Source organism: Xenopus laevis, chromosome 7S (genome assembly GCF_017654675.1).
Source record: "Xenopus laevis strain J_2021 chromosome 7S, Xenopus_laevis_v10.1, whole genome shotgun sequence".
Classification (NCBI taxonomy): Eukaryota; Metazoa; Chordata; class Amphibia; order Anura; family Pipidae; genus Xenopus; species Xenopus laevis.
The window spans coordinates 24104452-24130394 of record NC_054384.1 but is presented as its reverse complement, the minus strand read 5'-3'; the positions used below and the strand labels follow the sequence as shown (position 1 = coordinate 24130394).

The 25943-nt window shown below is 37.2% G+C and overlaps 1 protein-coding gene across 2 annotated transcripts in view; it reads left to right on the top strand.

Moving 5' to 3' along the window:
* The window catches only part of tbc1d12.S (TBC1 domain family member 12 S homeolog), a 50760-nt gene extending 25425 nt beyond the window's left edge, over window positions 1-25335 (top strand). For both annotated transcript variants that reach the window (XM_018227498.2, XM_018227497.2), the window contains 11 exons: window positions 1728-1843; window positions 7247-7329; window positions 9430-9547; window positions 11283-11389; window positions 11506-11586; window positions 14385-14479; window positions 15776-15847; window positions 17752-17880; window positions 19042-19151; window positions 20915-21173; window positions 23861-25335. In XM_018227498.2, coding sequence (XP_018082987.1) covers window positions 1728-1843; window positions 7247-7329; window positions 9430-9547; window positions 11283-11389; window positions 11506-11586; window positions 14385-14479; window positions 15776-15847; window positions 17752-17880; window positions 19042-19151; window positions 20915-21173; window positions 23861-23926 — 1236 coding nt within the window. In that variant the 3' untranslated portion in view covers window positions 23927-25335. The remainder of the gene's footprint in view (window positions 1-1727; window positions 1844-7246; window positions 7330-9429; window positions 9548-11282; window positions 11390-11505; window positions 11587-14384; window positions 14480-15775; window positions 15848-17751; window positions 17881-19041; window positions 19152-20914; window positions 21174-23860) is intronic.
* The last annotated feature ends 608 nt before the right edge of the window (window positions 25336-25943 follow it).

Sequence of the window (25943 nt, the reverse complement as noted above, 5' to 3'; positions counted from 1 at the left end):
TATGATGACTCTTTTAGTAAACTTGGAAGAATAAAGAGAGGAATTTATGACATCACTCCAGCTTGAAAATCACAAAGGGAAAAGACTTGCTAAACTTTTGGCTTCTTCCATTAGTTCTCTCTCTCCCTCACTCTCTCTCTTTCTCTCTCTTCGCTGGGTGCTCATGCAAAAATTGATAAATAGTGTCTGTAGTGATGACACTCACAGGATTTACACAACCAAAGTAAATGTAGTTTAAAAAGGAAACCGGTTATTAATCCAACATTTCAGTCCCCCACAGGAACCTTTCTCAAGGGGGGGGGATATATATATTTATGGAATTAATTCAGAATTTTATTAATGTATAATAAAGGGGAACTGTCATCAATATAAAAATTCACTTAAAATGTAGTGGATGTTTGATAAATTTTAATCATAAATTGTTTTTATTATATACTGTATTATTTTAGATTTTGGGATATAAATGGTAAATGAGGGTGCTTCAGCCTAAAATATTCTTTAATTTTTTTTAAAAACAATTCTGCAATGCTGTTTGTCAGTAGTGCAAGTTGCTGGCTCACGCTCGAATCCGCCATCTAGAGCTGTTGAAACCTCTCAGTATCTGCATATTGATCTCAAACCAGTCCTGTAATAGCTTTTTTTTGTTTTTACTTAAAGGAAAACTGTCCATCTGTACATTGCAGGTCTCTATAAAAATATGCCACATAAAACAGCTCGTATGTTAACCCTTTCTAAGAAAAATATCTACTTTTCTTGTAGAACTTGCTATTGGAAAACCCTGTATAGAAAACTGTCATTTTAAGTATGTACTAAAATTTGCCCTCTGTTTTGTAAGAGCCACTGTTCCAGTGTGCAAACTGCATGTGTAATTTGCTGCACCGACCTTTGTTGCACCAGTATTAAAATACCAAAATTAATCTATGGTGGGTGTTTTTACACCAATATTACAACTAAAACAAAATACACTTGCTGGTTCAAGAATGAAATTTTATATTGTAGAGTGAATTATTTGCAGTGTAAATAGTGTAAATTAGAAATAAAAACTACATCATAAAAATCATGACCGAATTCCTTTAAGAAAAGAATGTGACCAATGAACGCAGCATAAAAAAAGTATTGTCACTAAATCGCTTAGGTGTTATGCAATAAAAGGTAACAAGTTTGTTAAAGGTCTCTGGATCCTTAACAACTAATCAGCAGGTAACGCTGCAGGTCATCAGTTTAAAGTAGACTGCTCATTGGTTACTATGGGTAACTGCATATGGTCAGATGTTGTGCCCTTTAAATAAATACGGGCATGGTTAGACTCTAAATTCCATATATAACTTGACGGACGTTTGTCTTTTTTCAACCTAACTTACTATGTTACTATGTAATAAAAGGTACAAAATTTGCCTAGGTACAGTAACCCATTGATCCAATACATTTGCTTTTTAATGGGTGATCAGTAAATTAAACCTGCTGATGGGTTCCACTGCATACAAAAGTTGATGTTTTTGAATTCCTCTTAAGACAGAATAGTGAAAGATCTAATTTACAGGCTAATATACTCCACTTTCACAGGAAAGCTTGTCATTTACTGTTAATGACCACAGCACCCCTAGTTGTCGCATGCATGGTGAGGGTTCATTTTTAAGGCAAAGTCAAGCATAAATTCGCTTCATTGTATATCTCATCTAGATGTGTGTTCAATTAAGCTCTCATTTGTCTGTTCCATTCCATTGCAGGAATATGAAGCTCGAACCGGAAGAACCTGTAAAATGCCATCTCAGTCTACCAGGAGGAAGAAATTTGAATTTGAACCACTTTCTACCACTGCTCTTATATTGGAAGACCGGCCCTCGTAAGTTTACATTCAAGTGCTGACTACAGCATTCTTATGAAAGTTCATGATATTGAAAGCAATGGGTTATTACGTGCAGCAACTATTTGTATTTATTAACCCTGGCATATAAGATACAAAAATAAAACAGAAAAGTTGCACAATTTAAATCTATGGAAATATACAAATGTGTTCATGATCGACCTATTTGAGATTTTCTTTTAATAAATACAACCACAATTGTGGGGAAAAATCACTTTTTATTTTAGTAAGGTTTTTTCACGTGTTTCCATAAATATACAGAGTATAAATTACCTATAAAGGCAGAGCATGCTCAATATGATTATGTATTTTTTAGTAGAAGCTCTAAATATGCACAGGGAATCATGTATGCATATTCTGATTACCGTAGTCGCTCCTTTGTAGATTTAGAAGCAGAGAAGAACACTTTAAAAGCAGAAATTGCATTATTATTCTTATTTGTCACAACATGTTACACTTTTTTCAAGTGTAACAGGAGCACTTTGGAACAACCTAAGTTTGGTTTCATCAACCCTTGTCTTAACATAGTGAGCCACAACCCAATGCAGCCTAATTGTAATAAAGCTATAAAAGTACAATTCAGGCATCCATTATTTAAACATCCTTTTTCTTATTATGTATTCATTAGCTGAATGAAAAGCGTGAAATAATGGGTTGAGCATTTATTAAATTGTACCTTTATTATTATCCAGAGCAATATAAATAAAATAAGTTCCAGTTGTGGTTTGGGTTTTCTTAAGGTCAGTTCAAAAGTTACCTTCTGCATACTTTATAAAAATTCACATGATTGCCTTATTACTAAACATCAGTTAATTATCGCTCATTCTATACTGAAAGGAATTTAGCAGTTATCCATTCAGCATCAAAAGATTTTTAGTTTTCACTTTTCTGGGTGACCTACTTGTTTAGATTTGATATCAAAAAGCAAATCTAATCTAATGAACTGCACCCACTTCAGAAAGTAAATCTGAAGAGAAGTTGAATAGTACAAAGACAGTGATCAAAAACACAGAACAGGTTCCACAATGAACCACGTCAGGAAATGAAAGATTAAGGTTTTGGAACGGCCTTCACAGTTGAATATTATTGGGAATCTTTGGGTAGATCTCAAGCATGCATTTCATTTAGATGAGCTAAAACTATTTCTCAAGTAGAAGCATTCTGCAATGGACAGGAATCATAAAACAAAAATATAGACTGAGTTGGCTACAAGAAACACTTGGATTTGTGTGATCTTCGCCAAAGGGGGTTTTTAAAGGAGATGAACTACTAGAGCTCCTCTACAGCACAGAGACCTCATGGGAATGGCACTGCTCCCCCATATCTCTCATGAAAAAGCAGAGGGGAAGGAGGCAAGTAGAGGGGACAACTACTTAAACTGAGTTATTTTCCTTTAGTAGGACTGAAAGGTTGTCTAAACATAGAAAACTATAAAATGCCTTAAAGGAGAAGGAAAGGTTAAAACTAAGTAAGCCTTATCAGAAAGGTCCATCTAAATATACCAGTAAACCCCCAAAGTAATGTTGCTCTGAGTCCCCTGTCAAAAGAAACACTGCATTTCTTTCCTTCTATTGTGTACACATGGGCTTCTGTATCAGACTTCCTGCCTTCAGCTTAAACCTCCTTGCCCTGGGCAAGAGCATGCTCAGTTTGTTCCTCTTCCCCCACCCTTCCCTTCTCTACTGTAATCTGAGCCCAGAGCAGGGAGAGACTCAGGCAGGAAGTGATGTCACACCATGTTAATACTGCAGCTCCTATCCTAAACAAACAGAGAGTTTTTAGAGCTTTTTACTCAGGTATGGTAAAACATTCTACAGAATAAATATAGCATTTTAGCTTGCACTATTGCAGCTAATCTATTGGCAATAAAATGCCTCTGTACCTTTCCTTCTCCTTTAAATCAGTAGACAAGATTATTTTGATACATGTATTCTAAAAAGTAATATAAACCGGTAGTAATAACCTTTTGTTTGGGGTTTGAACTGTTTGGAACCTCTATTACAATTATGGAACCTGTTATCATGTAAACATTAAATTAGCCCAACAGGCTGGTTTTGTTTCTAATAAGGATTAATTATATCTAAGTTTAGATCAATTACAAAGTACTGTTTTTTTACTACAGAGAAAAAGGAAATCAATTTTAAAAATCTGTATTATTTGGTTAAAATTGAGTCAATGGGAGGTGGTCTTTACATATTCAAGAGCTTTCTGGATAACTGGTTTCCAGATAACAGATCCTATACCTTTATGTCCATTTTATTTTGTGGATGCCTTGGAACAGTAATTCAGACCTCGTCATACTGAACACCTAAAACTCATAGAGCCCAATGACTGCTTTTAGAAACCTTTTTGTAATAAATATTATAATAATCATTTTATTAGGGTATTCAAATGTGACATTAAATATTGATCATAAAGATTTGATTTGAATATACAATGGGTTTCTAGATAATGGATCCCATACCTGTATCAAGATTATTACCAGCATATTGTGCAGTCTAACTAGGTAAGGGCAGAGACGCACACTGCAATTTGGGGAGATTAGTCGCCCCTTGGCGACAAAGCTCCTCTTCTTCGGGATGACTAATCTCCCTGAACTGCTTTCCCGTCGGCTAGAATGTAAATCGCCGCCGGATGGCACTTGGATCGCTTTGTTTTCCGAAGTCGCCTGAAGTTGCCTCATGAATAAAACTTCGGGCGACTTTGGAAAACGAATCGCTCCGAGTGCCAGAGGCAGAGGAAGGCATTTCAGGGAGATTAGTCAAAGAAGAGGAGATTTGTTGCAGGGCGACTAATCTTCCTGAATTGCAGCATGTGTCTGTGCCCTTAAAGCCATATCTTTCCCCATAATGTGCCCTACATATGGCTTATGCCTCTGTATTTTCTCCTGTTCTCTTGATGTTTTATGCGTGACACATTAACTCTGTGGAATGGGTACCAGGCACATTTTAGCTGCATCTTTACCCCCACATTGATGCAGTTGTGATAATATTCGTCCTCTCTCAACAGTGAGGAGCTAAAGGCATTTGAGGGAGGGTGGGGCTGCTTTTCCTTGTGAGCGTGTGAATTACTCATGTGTTAGAATGCAGCCAAAGTTTACAATGGAGTTTTGCTATGAGGTAATTTTAAACAGGAAACTGGCATTGCCTCCATTATGCAGACACAGGAAAAGACAGAAAAGGACAACGATGTCCCACTGGAGCAGGATAAAAGAGCCTGTATTGCTCGTCTGTTCTCCCAGCATGCATACAAATAGCACACGCACAGTGTTTCATCTCATAAACACCAATTATTTACACGCTAATGTAAGCCATTTGTATTTTACCACTTACCTTATTTGTTCAACATTTAACTGTCAGTTACTGTAGTTTAATAGTATCATTAACTTGCCAACCTTTCTGTGATGTTTAATATGACCTGCAAAATAATACTTGTATACATCTAAAAAAGCCGTTTGTCGGCTTCTGTCTGCTTACTGGCTTTTACAACCTATGTAACTCCAGTTTAAGGAAACACCGTAAATTGTAACTTTTAAACATACTTTCCGGTGATTTAAGTGATCTTTTGATCATGATGGCTTTCATTCAAAATATCCTGAACAGGGCGGATCCATTATATTTAAGAGGGGGAAATGGTTTATCATAGATTAAGGGTGTTTGAAGTAATTCCATTTTATAAAACTGATTTTATTTTTTTTTATATTGAATTCAATACAATTTAGTGTTTTGTAATGTTTTCTTGGGATACCATACAAAATCAGCATGGCAGCCTAGAAATCTGCTTAGAGCCAGATATGCACCTATGTTCACATTATCCCTTATCTAGAAACCTGTTATTCAGAAAGCTCCGAATTACAGGAATCCCATCTCCCATAGAGTCCATTTTAAGCACATCATTCTAATTTTGATCATTTCCTTTGTTTTTCTGTGTAAAAATAAAATCGTACCTTGTACTTGATGGGGCTCCATTTTGGTGGCAAAACAATCCTGTTGGGTTTATTTATGTTTAAATTATTTATGAAAAGATTTTAAGGTATGGAGTAAAACCCAATATCTAAAGCATCCTGGATATTAGATCTTATACCTGTACAGGTTTCTTTAAGATGGATAATAAAATCAAACTTTAGGAAAATGTCAAAGCTCATGTAGCTTTTATCACATACAGTATACCAAATGCACATGATTTACAGGTGTTTGGTCCATTATGTGAAAACCATGTAGAAAGCTCCAATTTATGGAATTCCATGTCAAATTTTAAAACGGATCTAGTTTTTTTTTTCCTGTGTAATATTAAAACTGTACCTTGTACTCCATTTAAGGGATGGAGATCCAAAATCCCCAGCTCCTATGAATTCTGGATAATAGATCCACTTCCCCATAATATATCTTGTGGCTATTTTCCTCTTTGCTTAAATTCATTTTTTTTTTCTGCTGTGCATGTGCACTTGGCATTGGCACAGTGTAACTCATGATAAATGCACCAGGAAAGGAAGAGTATTGGATGCCCTTTAAATAATCATTTGTTATAAGCTTTCTTAAATAACAAGTCAACTATTAAACTTCTTGCTAACGTTCATCCTGCATATATATTATTGCGTGACCCCAGTCACTAATGTAGGCAGTAAGCCTATTCTTTAAAAAAAAAATGTGCCAGCCCTGTTGTAGATGCAGTACTACCAACTTGCCAGCTCTGATTTTTTTACATGCGATTCTACATTTGAAGAATACCTCTGCAGATGTATATACTGCATACTGGTAGCATACTGTAGATTTTCTGCACCTATGATGAGCCGAGCTGACTGCAACATCAGCCTATTATATAAAGGACAGGGAGTGTTGTCCCTGCTGTTCCTGCTGTTACTTACACTAACATAATATTGCTTGTGTGTGTGTGTGACACACAAAGTACAATAATTGTTTAAATAAGGACAAGTATTTTTAGGGATGCACTGAACCCAGGATTCGGTTCGGGATTTGGCCAGGATTCGGCCTTTTTCAGCAAGATTCGGATTCGGCCGAATCCTTGTGCCTGGCCGAACCAAATCCGAATCCTACTTTGTATATTTAAATTAGGGGCAGGTAGGGAAATCATGTCACTTTTCATCACAAAAGAAGATATTTTTTTCTACTTTTTCCTTCCCTGCCCCTAATTTGCATAGGAAAATTCGTATTCGGTTCCGTATTCGGCCGAATCTTTCATCAAGGATTCGGCCTATCCCGAATAGTGGATTCGGTGCATTCCTAATTATTTTCTGAGTGTGCCAGATGTATTGGGTAAGCATGCTCCAACTCTCTATGTACATTTATACTTAATACATTGCGTCAGCCTTTTTTGTTTGAGACTAAGATATTACGTTTGATATTTATATTTAATTTTTCTTAGAAATCTTCCTGCTAAATCAGCCCATGAAACTTTGCGACACAGGCAAGAATATGACGAAATGGTAGCAGAAGCAAAAAAACGTGGTAGGTATTACAAATTTGATGGTGCCGAAATTCAAGAGATCCAAACCCTGTATCTTGTGTTACTGGGGTACTTACTGGGGGATTGTTGAAAACTGATACTGCAGTAACACAAATTCAGTTTTAAAAAAATGTTCTCTCTATTGTACATTATTTTAAAGGGCAAATCAGCCCCAAAATAGAAATGTGCCCAATAAAACAAAACATAACTGTAAGCAATGTAACACTATGAATTTATTAAAATTGTCCAATGATTTTAAAGTTGTTTGTAAAAACAAGTACTTGTTTTTACAAAGTACTTGACATGCAAAATGTATCAAAAGTATTTATTTTTAACAGGGTTGACATGATTGTTAGGTTACAAATAAAATTGTTTCCTTGGCGTATGTTGTACAAACTGGTTGTTCACCTTTGAGTTAAACTTTTTTAGTATGATGTAAAGATTGATATTCTGAGTCAAATTGCAATGGTTGTCTTTTTTTTATGTTTTTTGAGTTATTTAGCTTTTTATTCAACAGCCCTCCATTTTGCAGTTTTAGCAGTCTGGTTACTAGGGTCCAAATTACCCTAGCAACCATGCATTAATTTGAGAGACTGGAATAGGAGAGGGCCTGATTAGAAAGTAATATAAAGAAGCAATAACATTAAATGTGTAGCCTTACAGAGCATTTGTTTTTTAGATGGGGTCAGTGACCCATTTAATTTAAAAACTATAGAAAATAAAAATAATGAAGATCAATTGAAATGTTGCTTAGAATTTCTATAACTTTCTAAAAGTTAACGTAAAGGTGAACCACCCCTTTAAATGAAAGCTTCATGCTCTGTTCTACTGCACACTGTAGTGGTATTCTGATAAAACCATTTTATAGGACCTCTAGCACCATAAGCTTTACATTTAGGGGCAGATTTATCAAGGGTAGAATTTCGAAATGGAAAATACTTCGAAATTCGACCATCGAATTGAATGCGAAGGATTTTTTTTTTTTTGCATTGTACGATTTGAACGATTCTATCGTACGATCGTACGATTTTCCTTCGGATACAAAAAATTTTGAAATATGTTCTGGAAGGTCCCCATAGGCTAACATAGCACTTCGGCAGTTTTAAGTTGGCGAAGTATTGAAGTCGAAGTTTTTTTTAAAGAGACAGTACTTCCATTATGGTCGAATAGTTGAACAATTTTACTTCTAATCGAAAGTCGAAGTCGTAGTAGCCTATTCAAAGTATCCAAAAATTACTTTTTTAACTTCGAAAATTCCCTAGATCTCACTTCGACCCTTGATAAATCTGCCCCTTAATACACATAAGCATTAAGTGTGAAATCATGTAGTTTCTCTATAATACTGCCCACAGGTGTATAATTAATAGACCAGACCACTTCAGGGTGTCACAGAATCCAAGAACCTGGCCAACAGAATCTGAACCCTATCTAATTGAAAAAAATCTGTTTGTGCGTCCAGTTTTTCCACTCGAAACTCTGCATTTCCGGCGATGCAGAAGGGTTCGGTATTCATCTGAATCTTTAACCCTGGATTCTGGGATTAAGCTGAACATGAAAATGGAGGGTTTGTTGCATCCCTAAAAATAACAAAGTAAACACAAATAATAAAATGAAGACCAATTGTAAATTATCTTTTACATTATACAAATAAAATATTTTAAATGTACTTCTAGGAAGGAATCAATGTTTGTTGTACATTATATTCTACCAGTATTCTCTGTGATTTCATTTTTCTCCTATCCCCCCCCCCCAGAGGTTTCATTTAACTTGGCTATTTATTTTGATTAAAACATGTATCTGCTCTCTTGATGGCATGATGTGTCAAGCGGTTGGCCACTGGAAGAAGCTGATTTAATTTACAGAATGATATCATGGATCTCTCTGGAGTGCATTACATCACTATGAATCTTCACCCACTTAGACCCGGAAGCCACTCTAATTTATAGCAGTGTATGTCCTGATGGGCTGCATGTTGTTTTTTTAAATGAAACAGAAATGAAATATTAAACTTCTTGCTTTCTGTTTTTTCTCTATTACATACAAATACTTTTTATATGCATATTAGCAAAGTTAAACCAATCATTGCCGTCTGTTTCATACAGAGGTAAAAGAGGCGCAGAGGAGGAAGAAACTAGTGAAAGAACGAATCAGGCAAGAAGAAAATATTGCAAGCGCCATGGTGATTTGGAACACTGACATTTTGCCAAACTGGGATGTCATGTAAGTGTATAAAAAAAGGCTGGTGACTGGCATTATATGATGCATAACCAGCATAATGTGCACTAAAGCAGCTGCCTAGCAATTTTACGAACACTAGGTTGGGGTAGAACTAGGAATGTAAAGGGTCATCCCTCGTGCTTAAATATCAATCACAAACAAAGGCATGAGGCTGTATTAGGGAGACTTAAGCTGGCCATAGATGTTGAGATTTTTAAAAGATCAGATCCTGATCGTGAGACCACGATCTTCTCAGAACGATCGTACAATCGTACGAATTGACCATCAACTAAAAAGACCAATTTGCCAGGAAAACAAAGGGGAGCTGCCTGCTTGGCCCTGCAAACATAGAGAGATTGCACTGGGACCGATAAAGATTTTTTGACCTGGCCGATCAATTTCCTGACAGATGTCGGCCGAAAAATCGTAAGATGTACGATCGTTAGAATCCCACTTACCGCACGATAATTTCGAAGGATTGGTCGGGCTTCCCTAAAATCGGTCGTTCGGCAAGAAGAATCGTTGCGTCTATGGGGAGCTTTACCCTACTAAGTGTTGTGACAGATGCTGTATTTAAAAGACATCAACCTAATCAATATTTAACACTTTTGCAAATTAAACACTTCATGCTTGTGCGGAGTCCCATATTGATCTGTGGTTACTGTTAATGGTTGGAGGTTACCTCTCTGTATTAAAGATAAGTGACTGATTTGCCTTCTGCCATTTCTATTTTCTAGCATTTATATGTTATATAAAGTCTGATTAAACCTTATAGTCAAACTAATTCAGCTTTCGTCAGGGTCATAAATTTACACCCCAACACAAATTGTTTTGTAATAATTTCTTTTTATTATCTGTAGTATAGGTATGGGATCAGTTATCCAGAAACCCATTATCCAGAAAGCTCTGAATAATGGAAAAGACTCCATTTTCTCCAATTGAATCCACATTTTGAAAATAAAAAAAAAGTTTCTCTGTAATAATTAAACTGTACCTTGTACTTGATTCCAACTAAGATATAATTAATCCTCACTGGAAGCAAAACCAGCCTATTGGGGTTATTTAATGTTTAAATGATTTTCTAGTAGACTTAAGATATGAAGATCCAAATTACAGAAAAATCCATTATCTGGAAAACCCAAGGTCCCGAGCATTCTCCCATACCTGTACAAGTATTCCAGATACAACATATATATATAGGCCTAATCAGATACAGCTACTGAATCCCTTCTATCCAAAAACCCATTATCCAGAAAGCTCCTAATTACAGGAAGGCCTTCTCCCATAGACTTCAAGTGGAATTCATTTAATCTGCATATTGACTGGCCTAGCCTCCTGCACACAGAACAGTGCAGGCTTTAATTTTATGCGTATCTTGTAGTTTAGAAAAATACCAGTAATAAAAAAAAAAAAGACTATATACTAATTTAAAATTTCTGTAGTGTTACATGAGCAGGTTGTGTTTCCCGTATCTGTAGAGGGTTTTAAAGCAACAACAACAACTTACATTTGTTCTGGTATAGACTCTTTTCTTGTTAAATCCATTCTTCTATCTATAAGGGGCCTTCAGTTCTAGCATCAATACATCATTAATAATGAAATCCCGAAGAAGCACAAAATGTGCCGTGCATAGTGCAAACAAGAATCTGTGTTATTCTCTACAGTTTGCAGTCAGTGTGAAACCAAGAACCTGTCATATTGGGGATGCTGTTTGTTACATTTACTCTGTCTTACTTAGGAGAAGTACAAGAAGAGTCCGAGATCTCTGGTGGCAAGGATTACCACCTAGTGTGCGGGGGAAAGTATGGAGCCTTGCCATAGGAAATGAACTCAATATCACTCCTGGTAAGCAGAACCACTTATAGTACAGTATGCCTTTGCTTTCCTAGCTGATAGTTTGGATCACTCCTTTTATAGTCTTTAGAAACTGCATGCAACTAACCAGCCTTCACTTATTACAGAACTCTATGAAATCTTTCTCTCAAGAGCAAAGGAGCGATGGAAAAGTTTCAGTGAGACAAACTCAGAAAATGAAAATGAAGGTCAGTCGGCTAAATGTTTGAATTATTTAAAAATGTGTTAATAATTTATAAGTGGCACTTACACATGGGCATGGTTCCTGCGCCTGTCTGTAAGGGGACTTATGGGGGTGGTGAAATTTTCTTTTATGATGGTGCAAATAATAGAGTCAACAAGGTTAGATACCAATATAATAGCATTTAGCCATTGAAATTGGTAAATTGTGTAATCCCAGTTCCTTCCCATTCTAAGTTTCCTCTAACCCCTGGCAGCTCTCTAACACCAACCTGCTCACCAGCTTCCCTCCCCATCTACATCTCAGCCCCTCCACATAGAGTCCTGCGCAAAACCAATTTCTAAGACACAGGCCCAAAGCCGCAAACCCGCATATTTACCCACTTTGAGCCGCTACACTTCCCAGACCCGCAACTGCCTTATCTGCAACCCGCTGACCACCATTAAATAGGAAGTGATGTTGCTGCAAACCAGAAATGACACTATCAAAAGTGGGCGGGAACAGAAGCATGTTTTGTAAAATTTTAAAAGGAGTAAAATATAGACAATATGACATAAGATAAGAAATTTAGATGAGACCTTCAACCCACAGACCCACATCTATACCCGTATCTATACCCACACCTGAAAAACCTACCCTCATTCCGTAGGGTACATGCTTTTTTTGCAGGTAACCCGCGGGTACCTGACCCACTGCAAGACTTTACCTCCTCATGTAGCTCTGTTCCACCCCTTATCCCTTATGTCATGTCCCAGTGCAGGCAAAAAGGTGGCAGCTCTAATAATGATATATCTATACTACACTCTGAACTGAAGAATCCTTGGTTTAAATGGCTAAAATTCTGAAGGGTTGTGTTGCCAAAATGAAATAGAAAGAGCAATCCAGAAGGAGTTCATTATTTGCAATACATCATCAGAATTGCATGGTTTGCCAAGTTAGCCTGTAGGGAACAGAACAATGGCACGAGTGTGCTGGACAATTCAACCCTGAAGAGGCTCTCCTAGTAATATATCCCTAATATATTAAACAGGGAATTAGCTGAGATTTTGCTTATATATAAAAGATCTGATTTTTTATGTTATTGAAAATATATATTTGCTACTTTTTTATTTTTTGTAAAGAATTTTGTCCAGAACCGATTTTCAATGTACAGCAATTCAATGTTCTCGGTTTGTTTGTACGTGCATTGCTATATCTATATTGCACAGATGCTGAAGTACAATCTCTTTCATTGTGCAAAAGAAAGGGTTGAAGGCCTCTTTGAAGTGATTCAGATGGAGGAAAATAGAACAAAGCCATAAAGCAAAATTGCTGCCCGATGACTTTTGAATCTTGACTTTTTGACGTTACTAGGAGCATCAGTCTGTTCCGAGGTTGCTTGGCACATGTGTAATGGAAGTAGAAACATTGGAGGAGTGTAGATCCCCTTTAACATATTAACACGTTTATTTAATTAAAATTGCAAACCTATAGCAACCAGTAATTAGATGGAATTTATAGTTCCCTTTGTTGAAACATCTGACTCTATGCTATGAATTACTAGACTAGACTGTTCACAAATATTATGACATTCATTGACCAATAAATGCTTACCAACTAGGAGCCCTCCAGCTAAGCTGAGTTGCAGCAGTTAAACTACTGAGTAGATTTACAGCTGCCTTTGGTAAACAATATTAATGCTATTCAGTTCACCATTCTTAAAGGAGAACTAAAGCCTAACTAAAGAAGTCTGCTAGAAATGCTGTGCATTATGTATTGGGCTTCTGTAACAGCCCAAGGCAACCAGCCTGTTAGGATAAATTTCACCTGATGTTTTGGAGAGCTGCTGAACAAAAAGCGAAATAATTGAAAAACAAATTAAAAATGAAGACCAATTGCAAATTGTCTCAGATTAGCACTCTCTACATCATACTTTTTTAATTAAAGGTGAACAGCCTGTTTAACATTTTTTTGTTTGTGTATATCCTTTCTGTTACGAATATTTGCATTTGCTCGTTTGGCTGCCTTTCCTGGAATCTACCATTAAAACTTCAAATATTATTCTATTTAGACAAACCAACGAAAGGTCACAGTTGTGTGAGCCCTATGCACTTTTTATCTCTTATTCATTCATGTTGAATACACTCTGAGGCTGCTTCTCCCTCGAAGCCAACAAACATTGATCTACTGAGAAGAACCTTGTAGTCTCATGTGAGCAGCTGTCTAAAGCTGAAACTCTTACTTTGTTGGACTTGTATATAGATAAGTGATGGTAGATGTAGTTCCTTTCCCACGCTGCTAGATAGTCTCCCAACCGGCAATAGTGTTAAAGAAACATTTATATGGAAACAAAATAGCTGTACTCCTTATCTAAGAGATACTGAGTTTTAAACCTAAAAGGTTCTACCTACTCATGAACAATTTCAAAATATGCAGATAAATTATTTGCTGTAGAGGAAGCAGACCCCACATTTACAGGAGGCCCGGGGAACAGGGGGGCCCCGTCTGCTTCCTTTATAGGTAATAAAAAAAAAAAAAAACAACCCTCCTCCCAGTAAATCTCTTGCATGGGACACAAGTTGGGCGGGAGTGGGTGGAGTTAGGGTGGGGAGTGGGTGGGACAGGAAGTAGGCGGGAGGATGGGAATCTGAGTGCGCCGGGCCCTTCTGAAGATTTTTTTGCAAGGTGGCCCGGCGCACTCAAGTTACACCACTGACCGGGCATGTTTTAAACAAGCTCCAGCTTGGAAATAGTCCTGCACACATAAATAAATAGTATCTGCTGAATGTAGTATACATATTAATATGTCTGATCTGTCCTTTGCAGATGCAGGAGTGTCGCTTGCTGACAGAGAAGCCAGTCTGGAACTAATTAAGCTGGACATATCCCGAACATTCCCTTCACTGTACATCTTCCAAAAGGTTAAATAAGGTTTTCTTTTCTGTTTTTTTCCATAAAATGTAGTAGTTTGGATTATGAAAGGAGACATAGAAATACATTTGGAGGCCCATTTATCATGTGATTTTTTTTTAATTCGAATATACTCACAATTCGACTGGGAGGTTATTTAAGAAAAAATTTGAATGTCTAATATTCGATTGAATGGTTCCGACCGGAAGAATCGATTCATACATATTGAGGTTTTTTCTCCTGAAAAAAAAAACTTGAATGTCAGGAAGGCTATTAACATCTCCAAATGGCTCAACGGGCCTGCCATTGGTTTGTACATGAACTTGGCAGGTTTTAGGTGGAGAATATTCAAATTAGGACTGTTTCCATGGTCAAGATGTGATAAAGCTCACATTCGAATTTACAGTACATTCGAACAGGGGGGATTTAAATTCGAATGTGTGAATTCTGAAACTCGAAAATTTCAATTTGAATTTGCTATTTGACCCTTGATAATTCTGCCCCTTAATTATCAACTACATTTGACGTTGCACTATTCAGTTACTGAAACATTGGCACTTCAAGATGTGCAACCAATTTGCTAGTGATGCCCCAGACATTTCAGTTGACTGTTGCATTATCAATTATAGTCATATTAGACTAAAAGTAACAGCTTTCATTAAACTCATTCATTATAAGTGCAGATTTAGGAGCCTATTTATCAAAATTTTAATTTGTGAGTTTTTTTTTTTTTACCACAAATAAATTCACATTTTTAAAAAACAAGAATGCCTACTTACTTATTAAAATATAAAAAGTGCATATGTATAAAAACTGGAATCAAATAGAAAAACGTTGCAATCCTTGATTTTGTACGAATTTTCATGCACTTCTAAACCTGAAAACGAATATAAAAAAATCTTCTCCACTGGCTATAATTGAAATCGCCAATAGTAAAACAGACGCATCCCAATGCCACCTGAAATATCCTCATTTATTACCATCTGCAATTTCAATTCTAGCAGGCAGAGGAGTATTTCAGGCATTTTTAATTGAAGGCGACAAATTTCCCTGTCAGCCATGGCCCTAAAAGCTTGAAGCAAAAAAAGATTTTTACAACTGGAAAATGACAACTCCCGTTGAGTTGTACATGACCTGCCAGATGGAGAAGATTTATATTGGAGTTTTTCATGGTTTTACACAATTTTATAGAATTATGAGTGTGTTGCAGCTTAATTCGCTAATTGACCTTGCCTTTTATGTATTGAAACTTCATTATTATGAGCAGGCTTATACTACTATATTAACTTTGTTTTTTATTCCAACAGGGTGGGCCTTACCATGACTTGTTACACAGTATATTGGGTGCATACACATGCTATAGACCAGATGTTGGCTATGTAAGTATAATTCTGCTGTATATTTGCTTACAGTGCCTACAAGTTAACTTATGTTTGCTATATTTGCAAATTATGTTCCTTTTACTTAACTTGTTTTAGTTTTTAAGTATAAATGTAAATGTTCTGTTTAATGCAAGTTAGTCATCCAGATCTTTATAGAGTTCTTAGGTCTGCTATTGTTTTAGACAAACTTCTTGCATTTGATAAAGCCCATTAAAGTGTTAGAAACTATGACTCCAACACACACAATTGAGAGACAGGCCAAATATATGTATTGCTATTGAAAGCAGTGTTTGTCTGTCCCTTTTCATTCTCTGCTCTGGTAATCCAGATTGTTAAACAATGTAAGGCAAGGCAGCTGATTAACAGTCCTGTCTTTGCATGAAAACTAAGACTTTTGCAACATTGTTTAAAAAGTAACGACCAGGAGTTAAATGCTGCTTTCAATAGCAGCAATGTTTTTACAAATGGCTTTAAAAGTGCCGGAAATATCTTCAAAATGTATATTGGAAAGTTGCATAGTATTATGTTTTATTTTATTAGGCATATTTCTATATTGGGGTTGACTTGCCCTTTAATGAACAAGGGTTGCAAGACACTGGTACAGAGCTCATTTGTCTGCTGCACCTTGTGCCCGATGCCCTGGCCATTCCCATGGTAAATGACTCTACAGATTTATAGTACAGGTATGGGACCTGTTATCCAGAATACTCGGGACCTGGGGTTTTCCGGATAACGGACCTTTCCGTAATTTGGGTCTTCATGCCTTAAGTCTACTAGAAATTCATTTAAACATTAAATAAACCCAATAGGCTGGTTTTGCTTCCAATAAGGATTAATTGTATCTTAGTTGGGATCAAGTACAAGCTACTGTTTTATTATTACAGAGAAAAAGGAAATCATTTTTAAAAAATTGGATTATTTGGATAAAATGGAGTCTATGGGAGACAGCCATTCCGTAATTCGGAGCTTTCTGGATATCGGGTTTCCAGATAAAGGATCCTATACCTGTACAAGTATCAGACAAGGGGTTTGCATTGCTTTTGCTTTTGCCTGGGCAGACCACAGGGCCCTGTGCACTTGTCCGCACCCACTTTTGGAATCAGAAGATAGCACAAAAAGAAAGAGGACAGGGCATGCTTTTCATAATGAGCTCTCAACTTAGTTTCACTTGCAGCCTTAAAGGAATTCTGTAATGATTTTTGTGATGTAGTTTTTATTTCTAAATTACACTGTTTATACTGCAAATAATTCACTCAATACAATATAAAATTTCATTTCTGAACCAGCAAGTGTATTTTTTTTAATTCATAATATTGGTGTGTAGCCGTATTTGTTTGGTCATGTGCTTTCAGTAAGAGCCACCATTTTTACGATGGAACTGTTTTCTGGCAGGCTGTTGTTTCTCCTTCTCAATGTAACTGAATGTGTCGCAGTGGGACCTGGATTTTAATATTGAGTGCTGTTCTTAGATCTATCAGGCAGCTGTTATCTTGTGTTAGGGAACTGCTATCTGGTTACCTTCTCATTGTTCTGTTGTTTGGCTGCTGGTGGGGGGGGTGGGGGTGATATCACTCCAACAGCAGTAAAGAGTAATTGAAGTTTATCAGAGCACAAGTCACATGACTGGGGGCAGCTGGGAAACTGACAATGTGTCTAGCCCCATGTCAGATTTCAAAATTAAATATAAAAAAAATCAGTTTGCTCTTTTGAGAAACGGATTTCAGTGCAGACTTCTGCAGGAGCAGAAATGCGTTTTGATAAAAACATTTTTTTCCCATTACAGTATCTATTTAAATAAATTATTTCTGAATGTCATACATGTCCTGCCTACGACCAGTATTTTGAGCAGTGTCCTATATGTATCATAAATGTATTTAATTCTTTCCTTCAACCTTGCACAGGTCCAGGGCATGTCTTTCATAGCAGCAGTACTTATTCTCAACTTAGAAGAAGCGGATGCATTCATAGCTTTTGCCAATCTTCTAAACAAGCCGTGCCAGCTGGCCTTCTTCCGGGTGGATCACAGCATGGTATGCCATACAAATATCTAGCTGTCTTAATTGACTCATTCTTTGTAGCAAAAACAGGGTTTCTACAAATGGCTGGGTGTTAAAGAGGGTGGATATTTTGGTAGGGGGTGGTTCTGGAGAAGGTCCCAAACATTTTTTTTTTTTTTTGTCGCCACAGAAAAAAAGTTAAAGGATTTTTAATGATTTACTGATTGAAGAGGAAACTGTCCCAGATTTACAAGATTAATGACTACGACAAGCCAATTGCATGTTCTAAATAATATGATATGGTTAAAATAGGGCTCATTTATAAAAGAAAGAGCTGTGTGTAAAATGCAACTTTGTATCCAATTCCCTAAGATTTTTAGCCACAATGCAGTGGATAGGAGGTGACAAAGGTGTACTGGCACAAGGGCACCTAATAGGGAAGTGTAAAGATCATTTTTGGATGCAGATGCAAATACCTTTCAACAAATGTGCACAGTAACCATTTCTGCACAATCACATTTGCAATTGCAGTAGTAAATTCCTGTGATCCCTCATTCAAGCACTTCAGAATCCATATTTTAGGTTTGCAAATAGCTCATCTCTGCAATGAGAGGACTTTTGGGGTATGTGCAAGCTGGTTGGTTTACAGTGGTCGCATTCCTTTCCAGTAATTCTTGCATCCACCATACTCTCCTGTCATTTAAATGAGAAAGAAAGTGTTCTTGCACTTGGGGGTGCCAAATGTTCGGCACCCACAAGTGATTGTATTTACTTACCCTGAAACCCTGGCCGGGTGCTCCTATCAGCACAAAACTGCACTGGTCCTGCGATCCTCTTCCGTCTTCCTCCTTCTTTGCGTGGCTGTGCACGCGCAGTAGAGCGAAAAGCTGAACTTTAACTAAAAAGTCGGCAATTTCGTTCTATTGCGCATGCGCCTGCCCTGGGAAAGTTGAAGAAAGAAGAAGCCGGAAGAGGATGTCTCCATGGTGCTTACTCAGAAGTTATCAGGGCTGGGGCAGTTTTCTGCTAAAAGGAGTTCCGGCACAGGGTACCAAGTAAGTGATTATGATCACTGGGGTTGGGGGTGATTGAACCTTTCCTTTTATGGATCTGTTAAACTTTATGGCCGGCATCACTGCTAATAAGCGTATCATTTACAGGAGTTGCTGTTTCATGATGCCCTTTTTCTCCTAGATGCTAAAATATTTTGCTGCCTTTGAAGTATTTTTTGAGGAAAATCTTCCCAAACTCTTCTTTCACTTCAATGCCTACAGTCTAACTCCAGACCTGTATCTTATAGACTGGTAAGTTTGATGCTATCCATATTTCACATTGCCATTATTATTGTTTTCTGCTCACTACAAAAGCACTATTGTCAAAATGCACAGCTATGTGTACAAATGCACAGCTTAGAGAAGTGGCAGCGAGATGATTCTTGGCCATTTACTTTCCTAGATATACCTCAAAGCCATCTTAATGGTTGATTAAGAGTGAGATTTGGAGTGAATGGATATTTGCAGTCCTACATATTCTGAAAACTATGGCTGAATAGTACGCCACTGTATTTCTAGACCAGTTCCCATTTCATGAGGTTTTTACTGGAAATTCAGTTAATTTACACTTGGTCCCCAAATTAGAAGGTTAGGGGTGAGGACACATGGAGCTACTTAGTAGCAGCTACTTTTCACGGCTACAAAATGCCAGAAAATACCCTGCCATATACAATCAGAGAATTTTCTCTGCAAAAACACATGTAGTGGTAATTATCAGCATTGTCTATTTATGTAGCCATGACAAGTAGCTCAGTGTGTCTTCGCCCTAAAGGGTGGTGGCATCGGTGGTGGCATCAGTTCCTGTCTTAGGCAGCACTGGCCCGGTGGTATTCTTGGTACTGAGTCTTGAAACATTATATCAGAAATAAGCCCATTCGCATTAAAGAAGCATGCAAGGCATTGTGTTAACTGGTCATGCTTCAAATTATATTTACAAATAACACTAAAACCACAGAATTTTTTGTTATTGTTATACAGGTATGGGATCTGTTATCCAGAATGCTCGGGACCTGGGGTTTTCCGGATAAAGGATCTTTCCGTAATTTGGGTCTTCATGCCTTAAGTCTACTAGAAATTAATTTAAACATTAAATAAACCCAATAGGCTGGTTTTGCTTCCAATAAGGATTAATTATATCTTAGTTGGGATCAAGTACAAGCTACTGTTTTATTATTACAGAGAAAAAGGGAATAATTTTTAAAAGCTTTCTGGATATCGGGTTTCCGGATAAGGGATCATTTACCTGTATATTGAAATGTTAGACTTACATTCTCTTTTAATAAGTTATTTGCCCAAAAACATTGTTCAGTGAAAATTAGGGATGCACCGAATCCAGGATTCGGTTCGGGATTCGGCCTTTTTCAGCAGGATTCGGATTCGGCCGAATCCTTCTGCCCAGCCGAACCGAATTCTAATATGCATATGCAATTTAGGGGTGGGGGGGAAATTGTGTGACTTTTTGTCGGAAAACAAGGAAGTAAAAAATGCTTTCTGCTTCCAACCCCTAATTTGCATATGCAAATTAGGTTCGGTATTCGGCAGAATCCTTTGCGAAGGATTCAGGAGTTCGGCCGAATCCAAAATAGTGGATTTGGTGCATCCCTAGTCAAAATAAAACCACACTGTACCAGGGGTAATTTTTAAACACTTGGCAAATTGGCACCTGGGCAGTAACCCAGGTGCCAATCAGATCAGATCTTTAGCTAGTCACTGATTGTTTATAAATGAGCCCTGTATGTTTATTGAATATTTTCCCTACCTAAAATCAACTTTCATTTCAGTCATTTAATTTCTTCACTATGAAAAAGTGAAAGTTCTATGAGACTGTGGGAAACATTTGTTATTTTCCCAAGAAACATGTTTTATTTCTACAAAATCAAACATATTGCATATACTTATTCATCTTCAGTCAACATATTCTCTCAAAGAATATTATCAACAAATCCAGTCTCCATTTGCTACTTTTTTTTTTTTTTTTTTGCAAAAAACTGATCTTTTTTTTTTTGACCCAACAGGATTTTCACTCTGTACAGCAAGTCACTGCCACTTGATCTTGCCTGCAGAGTCTGGGACGTCTTCTGCAGGGACGGAGAAGAGTTTTTGTTTCGGACGGCTCTGGGTATCCTCCGACTGTATGAAGATATACTCTTACAGATGGACTTCATTCACATAGCACAGTTTCTCACTAAACTCCCTGAAGATATCACATCAGAAAAACTGTTTGGTTGTATAGCAGTTATTCAGATGCAAAACAGTAATAAGAAATGGACTCAGGTATCTTAACCTTTGTGTACAACAAACAAGCTTGAAAGTTTGTGAACCCTTTAAAATTGTCTATATGAATGTGACCTAAAACATCATCTGATTTTCAAACAATCCTAAAAGTAGATGAAGAAAACCTAGTTAAACTAATGAAACAAAAAATATTTTATTTGGACGTGTATTTATTGAAAGAAAATGATCCAATAACATAGCTGCGTGTGGCAAAAGTAAGTGATTATCATAGGGTTAGGATTATCATATTATTTGAAGGTGAAATCAGTCAGGTGTGAGTGAGAGACCCTGTTTTATTTAAAGAGCAGAGATCAAGCAAAGCCTGTTCACACATACAACACATTTGTAGTTATGTATCATGGCTTGAACAAAGGAGGTGTCTGAGGGCATCCAAAAAAAGATTTGAAAAGGTTACAAGGTTACTATCTCTATAGAGTTTGGACTCCACCTATTAACAGACCGATTGTGTACAAATGGAGAAAATTCAAGACCATTGTTACCCAAGCGGTCGACCATCATAGATAACTCCAACTGCAAGGAGTCTAATAGTCAGAGAGATTACAGAGGAAACCAGGGTAACTTATAAGCAACTGAAAACATGTGTCACATTGGTGAATTTTGATGTTCCGCCATCAGGAGAACACTGAACAGCAATGGTGTGTATGGCAGGGTTGCAAGGAGAAATCCACTGTTCTCCCCCAAAAATATTGCTGACCATCTACAGTTTGCTAAAGATCACGTGGACAAACCAGAAGGATATGGGAAGACTGTTTTGTGGACAGATGAAGCCAAAATAGAACTTTTTGGCTTAAATGAGGAGCGTTACATTTGGAGAAAGAAAACAGAGTATTTCAGCATAAGAACCTTATCCCATCTGTGAAATATGAAGGTAGGAGTGCTCTGTTTTGCTGCATCTGGATCATGAATGGAACAATAAATTCTGAACTATACCAGAGAATTCTAAAGGAAAATGTTAAGGCATCTGTGAACTGAATCTCAAGACAGTGGCCATGCAGCTAGACAATGATCCTAAGCACACAAGTCATTCTAGCACAGAATTGTTAAAGAAGAATAAAGTGAATGTTCTGGAATGACCAAGTCAAAGTCCTGACCTTAATCCAACTGAAATGTTGTGGAAAGCCCTGGAGCGAGTGGTTCATGTGAGGAAACCCACCAACATCCAAGAGCTGAAGCTGTTTTATATGGAGGAATGGGCTAAAATTCGATGTGCTGATAAACAGTTACTGCAATGTTTAGTTGCTGTTATTGAGGCACAAGAGGGTGACACCAAATACGGAGAGCAAGGTTCACTTACTTTTGCCACATGCCGATATGTTATTGGATAATTTTTTTCAACACAAGACCAAATAAAATAATTTTTGTTTCATTTGTGTAACTAGGTTTTCTTCATCTACTTTTAGGACTTGTTTGAAAAACAGATAAGCAATCAGTTTAGCTCACCACACAAAATGTACCCACTTTCTGTTCATTTCTATTAAATTTTTAGAAGCACATTCATCAAATGATGAACATTGATAAATATGCTTCTGAAAGACCCATAGGAATGAATTGAAAGTGGGTGAGTTTTCCTGTTTTAAGCTCTGACCTGACATTTTGGAAAATTTGCCCCTAAGTCTGCTGATGGTCCAGTAGGGGACTGAAGATGAAAACACAATCTATCACAGTAGGAAAGAATAGTGTTTATAGTGCAGCATAGATAGATGTATGTTTGTTAACTAGGGTCATCGTTCTAGCGACTGTAAAGTGCAATATTTCTGCCATAGTGATCCATCCTGACTTGTTCTCCTAAGTGCCAAAACCTCTTCACCTATCAGGTGGGTTTCCTGTAGAAGAATGGAGAGAGCCTATTTCATATATAGTTATACATCAGACTATGTTGAAATTTAAAGTAATCTTCTGGAATATCAGGAGTTAGGGTTGACTTTCCAAGTGTATTTGTGGGAAGTGGTAACTATTGACCTGTGACTACATCAATATAGATACGTGACCACACTGTATTGCGGAGAAAACAAACCGGAAAAGAAACACTCCTGAAAAGTTTCCTTATCCCTTCCTACCCACCCTCCCAAAACAAGTCACAAGTGTTAGGGCAGAGACAAACGCAGCAATTCGGGGAGATTAGTTGCCCGGCAACAAATCCCTTCTTTGGGGCGACTAATCTCCCCTAACTGCCTCCTGCTGGCTAGAATCTAAATCGCCGGTGGTATGGCACTCGGAGTGCTCCGTTTTCCAAAGTCGCCCGAAGTTCCCTCGTGAGGCAACTTCAGAAAATGAAGTGCTCAGAGTGCCATCCCGCCAGCAATTTTCATCCTAGCAGGCAGGGAGGCAGTTCGGGGGGAGTTTAGTCGCCCCGAGGAAGAGGAGATTGGATGCCAGGCGACTAATCTCCCCGAATTGCAGTGTGTGTCTCTGCCCTTAACATGGGGTAGTGTTTCACACCAATGCAGAAGTGTAAGCCATAAGTACGTAGTTCATGCGTAGCACATAATAACAGGGAATATAAACTTGTAGATGGGTTATATAAAGTGATTATCCAACTGAAAATAAAAAACTATATAATATTGGGTGACCCAGAGTCATAAGTCCCTCTGAAGGTATGTTTGAGTCATCATGCAGTTGAAATATGTCAGATATCCTTATCATGAATTGTTTTCTTGTGTCGGCAGGTTTTCACATCACTAATGAAGGATTACAAAGAGGGAGACAAAACTAGTCAAGCCTTGAAAACCTAACCAGGGCTCGTCCTTTTACTTTGTGAAACCACTGAAGAATATGGAGTATATCTTCTGGCTGAAAACCACTACAGACCAATATGATCTGAGAAGTGCAGGACACTACATATTGGCTTCATGCAGTGGAACACACACATAGACTTTCCTTTTTGTCAGTATTTAGTAGACAGTAAGACATGTTATTGGTTGCATTCTATTCCGATGGGCGTTCTGTTCTAAAGGATCATATTTAATATAATAGAAATATTTAATGCAATAAACCTTTGTAACAGACCTTTTACTTGGTACACTATGTTTGGACTAAGGTTTGAAGCTCATCAATTTTAAACTTTTATTTGCACTTCCCCCCACCAAATTTTTATTAGTTTTAGTAAAATGAATATAATCGGAACCAGTCAAGTGCAGACCCGACCATACTAATATATTTTTATTATTCTTCTTTGCTCTAAAAGTTCAGATCTGTTTTGGACCAAACAGGCAGTTACAAATCTAATTATGCACATAACGACAGAACCGCAGGGTCCCATGTTAACTAAATGAGAAGCCAGCAAACATAGGGAGTATGAGAAGAGAAAGCAGCTGCTTACCACTGTGAATCCAGCCAAACGCTGGCTCATTTCTCTGTCCTTTCCAAAAGGTGCATTTAATCCCTTTCTCATGGACACCTCAGGTAGGTAATGTTTACCTCTGAATGGCCACTTGATGGAGCACTTTTTTTTGTATTCTTTGAGGGCCCACACAAATTGTGAATGATGCATATGTATTATAAGAATGTGTATTTACAAGAAGACACTATGATTGTTAGTAAGGAAGGTGACTACAAAATGTTATCAACATTCCGTGCTAAACGCTGATCTCTTTGTGAATGTGACCTGGCTTACGTTATATAATTTTGTTTGGGACTAATTTGACACTGTAGGATTAAGTTACAATACAAGGGCAACATTTTTATACAAACCACCATATTTTTTAACTACAATGCAAAGTTAATTCCCAATTGTACGGCTTTTGTGCCTGCATTCTAATTGATAGAGCAACTTAAAGCTAATGTGTTCTGTAGTGTAAGTGCACTGGCACAGTGTCAGCCTGTGTGTATGCAGAGTAGATTTTGGGGCAAAAATGCCTACTTTTGGGTTTCTGCACAGAAATCTGTTCTGTGTGCACTCAAGCCAATGCCATGCCTATCGTTGCACTTACACCATAAAGCACACGTGAGAGATCGGCTTTTTCCCCTCCTGCATTTATACACGGGCAACGTAAGAAGTAAAGGGTAAAAAGCAGCAGTAAATTTGGGGGAAATGGATTAAAATTCAAAATTCGATTTTCGAGAAAATCGTACACCAAAAAAAAACATCAATATGTTCGAGTTTGCATTTTACTAACTAAATTTAGGATTATTTATCAGACATAGAATTCTCAAAATTTAAAAACTTCTTCTTTAAAGGTCAAGTGTATCTGAAGTTTCAAACAACTATATATATATATATATTTTTTTTTTTAATTAAACAGTAATTTACAGCTTAATTGAAAATGAATGGAACAATGTTTTTTTTTTTTTAATTGCAGTCTGTTCCCCCATCCCCCACTATTAAATGCGATAACTGTTAAACCAATAAGTATAACTGCAACCCCCCCATGATTGCTATCTCTGCTATCTCTGCCATATGCAAACACAAAATTTGCATTTCTGATCTTTATTTTTTAAATAGTTTTATGAAGTTTACCAATAAAGGGTAAAGCAGTCTTTATTTTATGCTTAAACATAGAATAATTCTAAACAGAAAAAGACAGATGAGAGAAAAAGCATAGTAGTTACTCTGCTCTTATAAAATAATAAGGGCAATGACCGATGCAGTATTTGATCTTAGTGACAAAATCCCCCAAAATTCCTTTCCATTGTCGGTAGTGAGAGTGGCTGCTGCTATAACACTGAAATGGTGTAATCATGCAAAAATACATAAGAAGGCATATTTGTGTGATTAGTTGATGTAAGAGTTTTACCAGCAATGGAAATCGT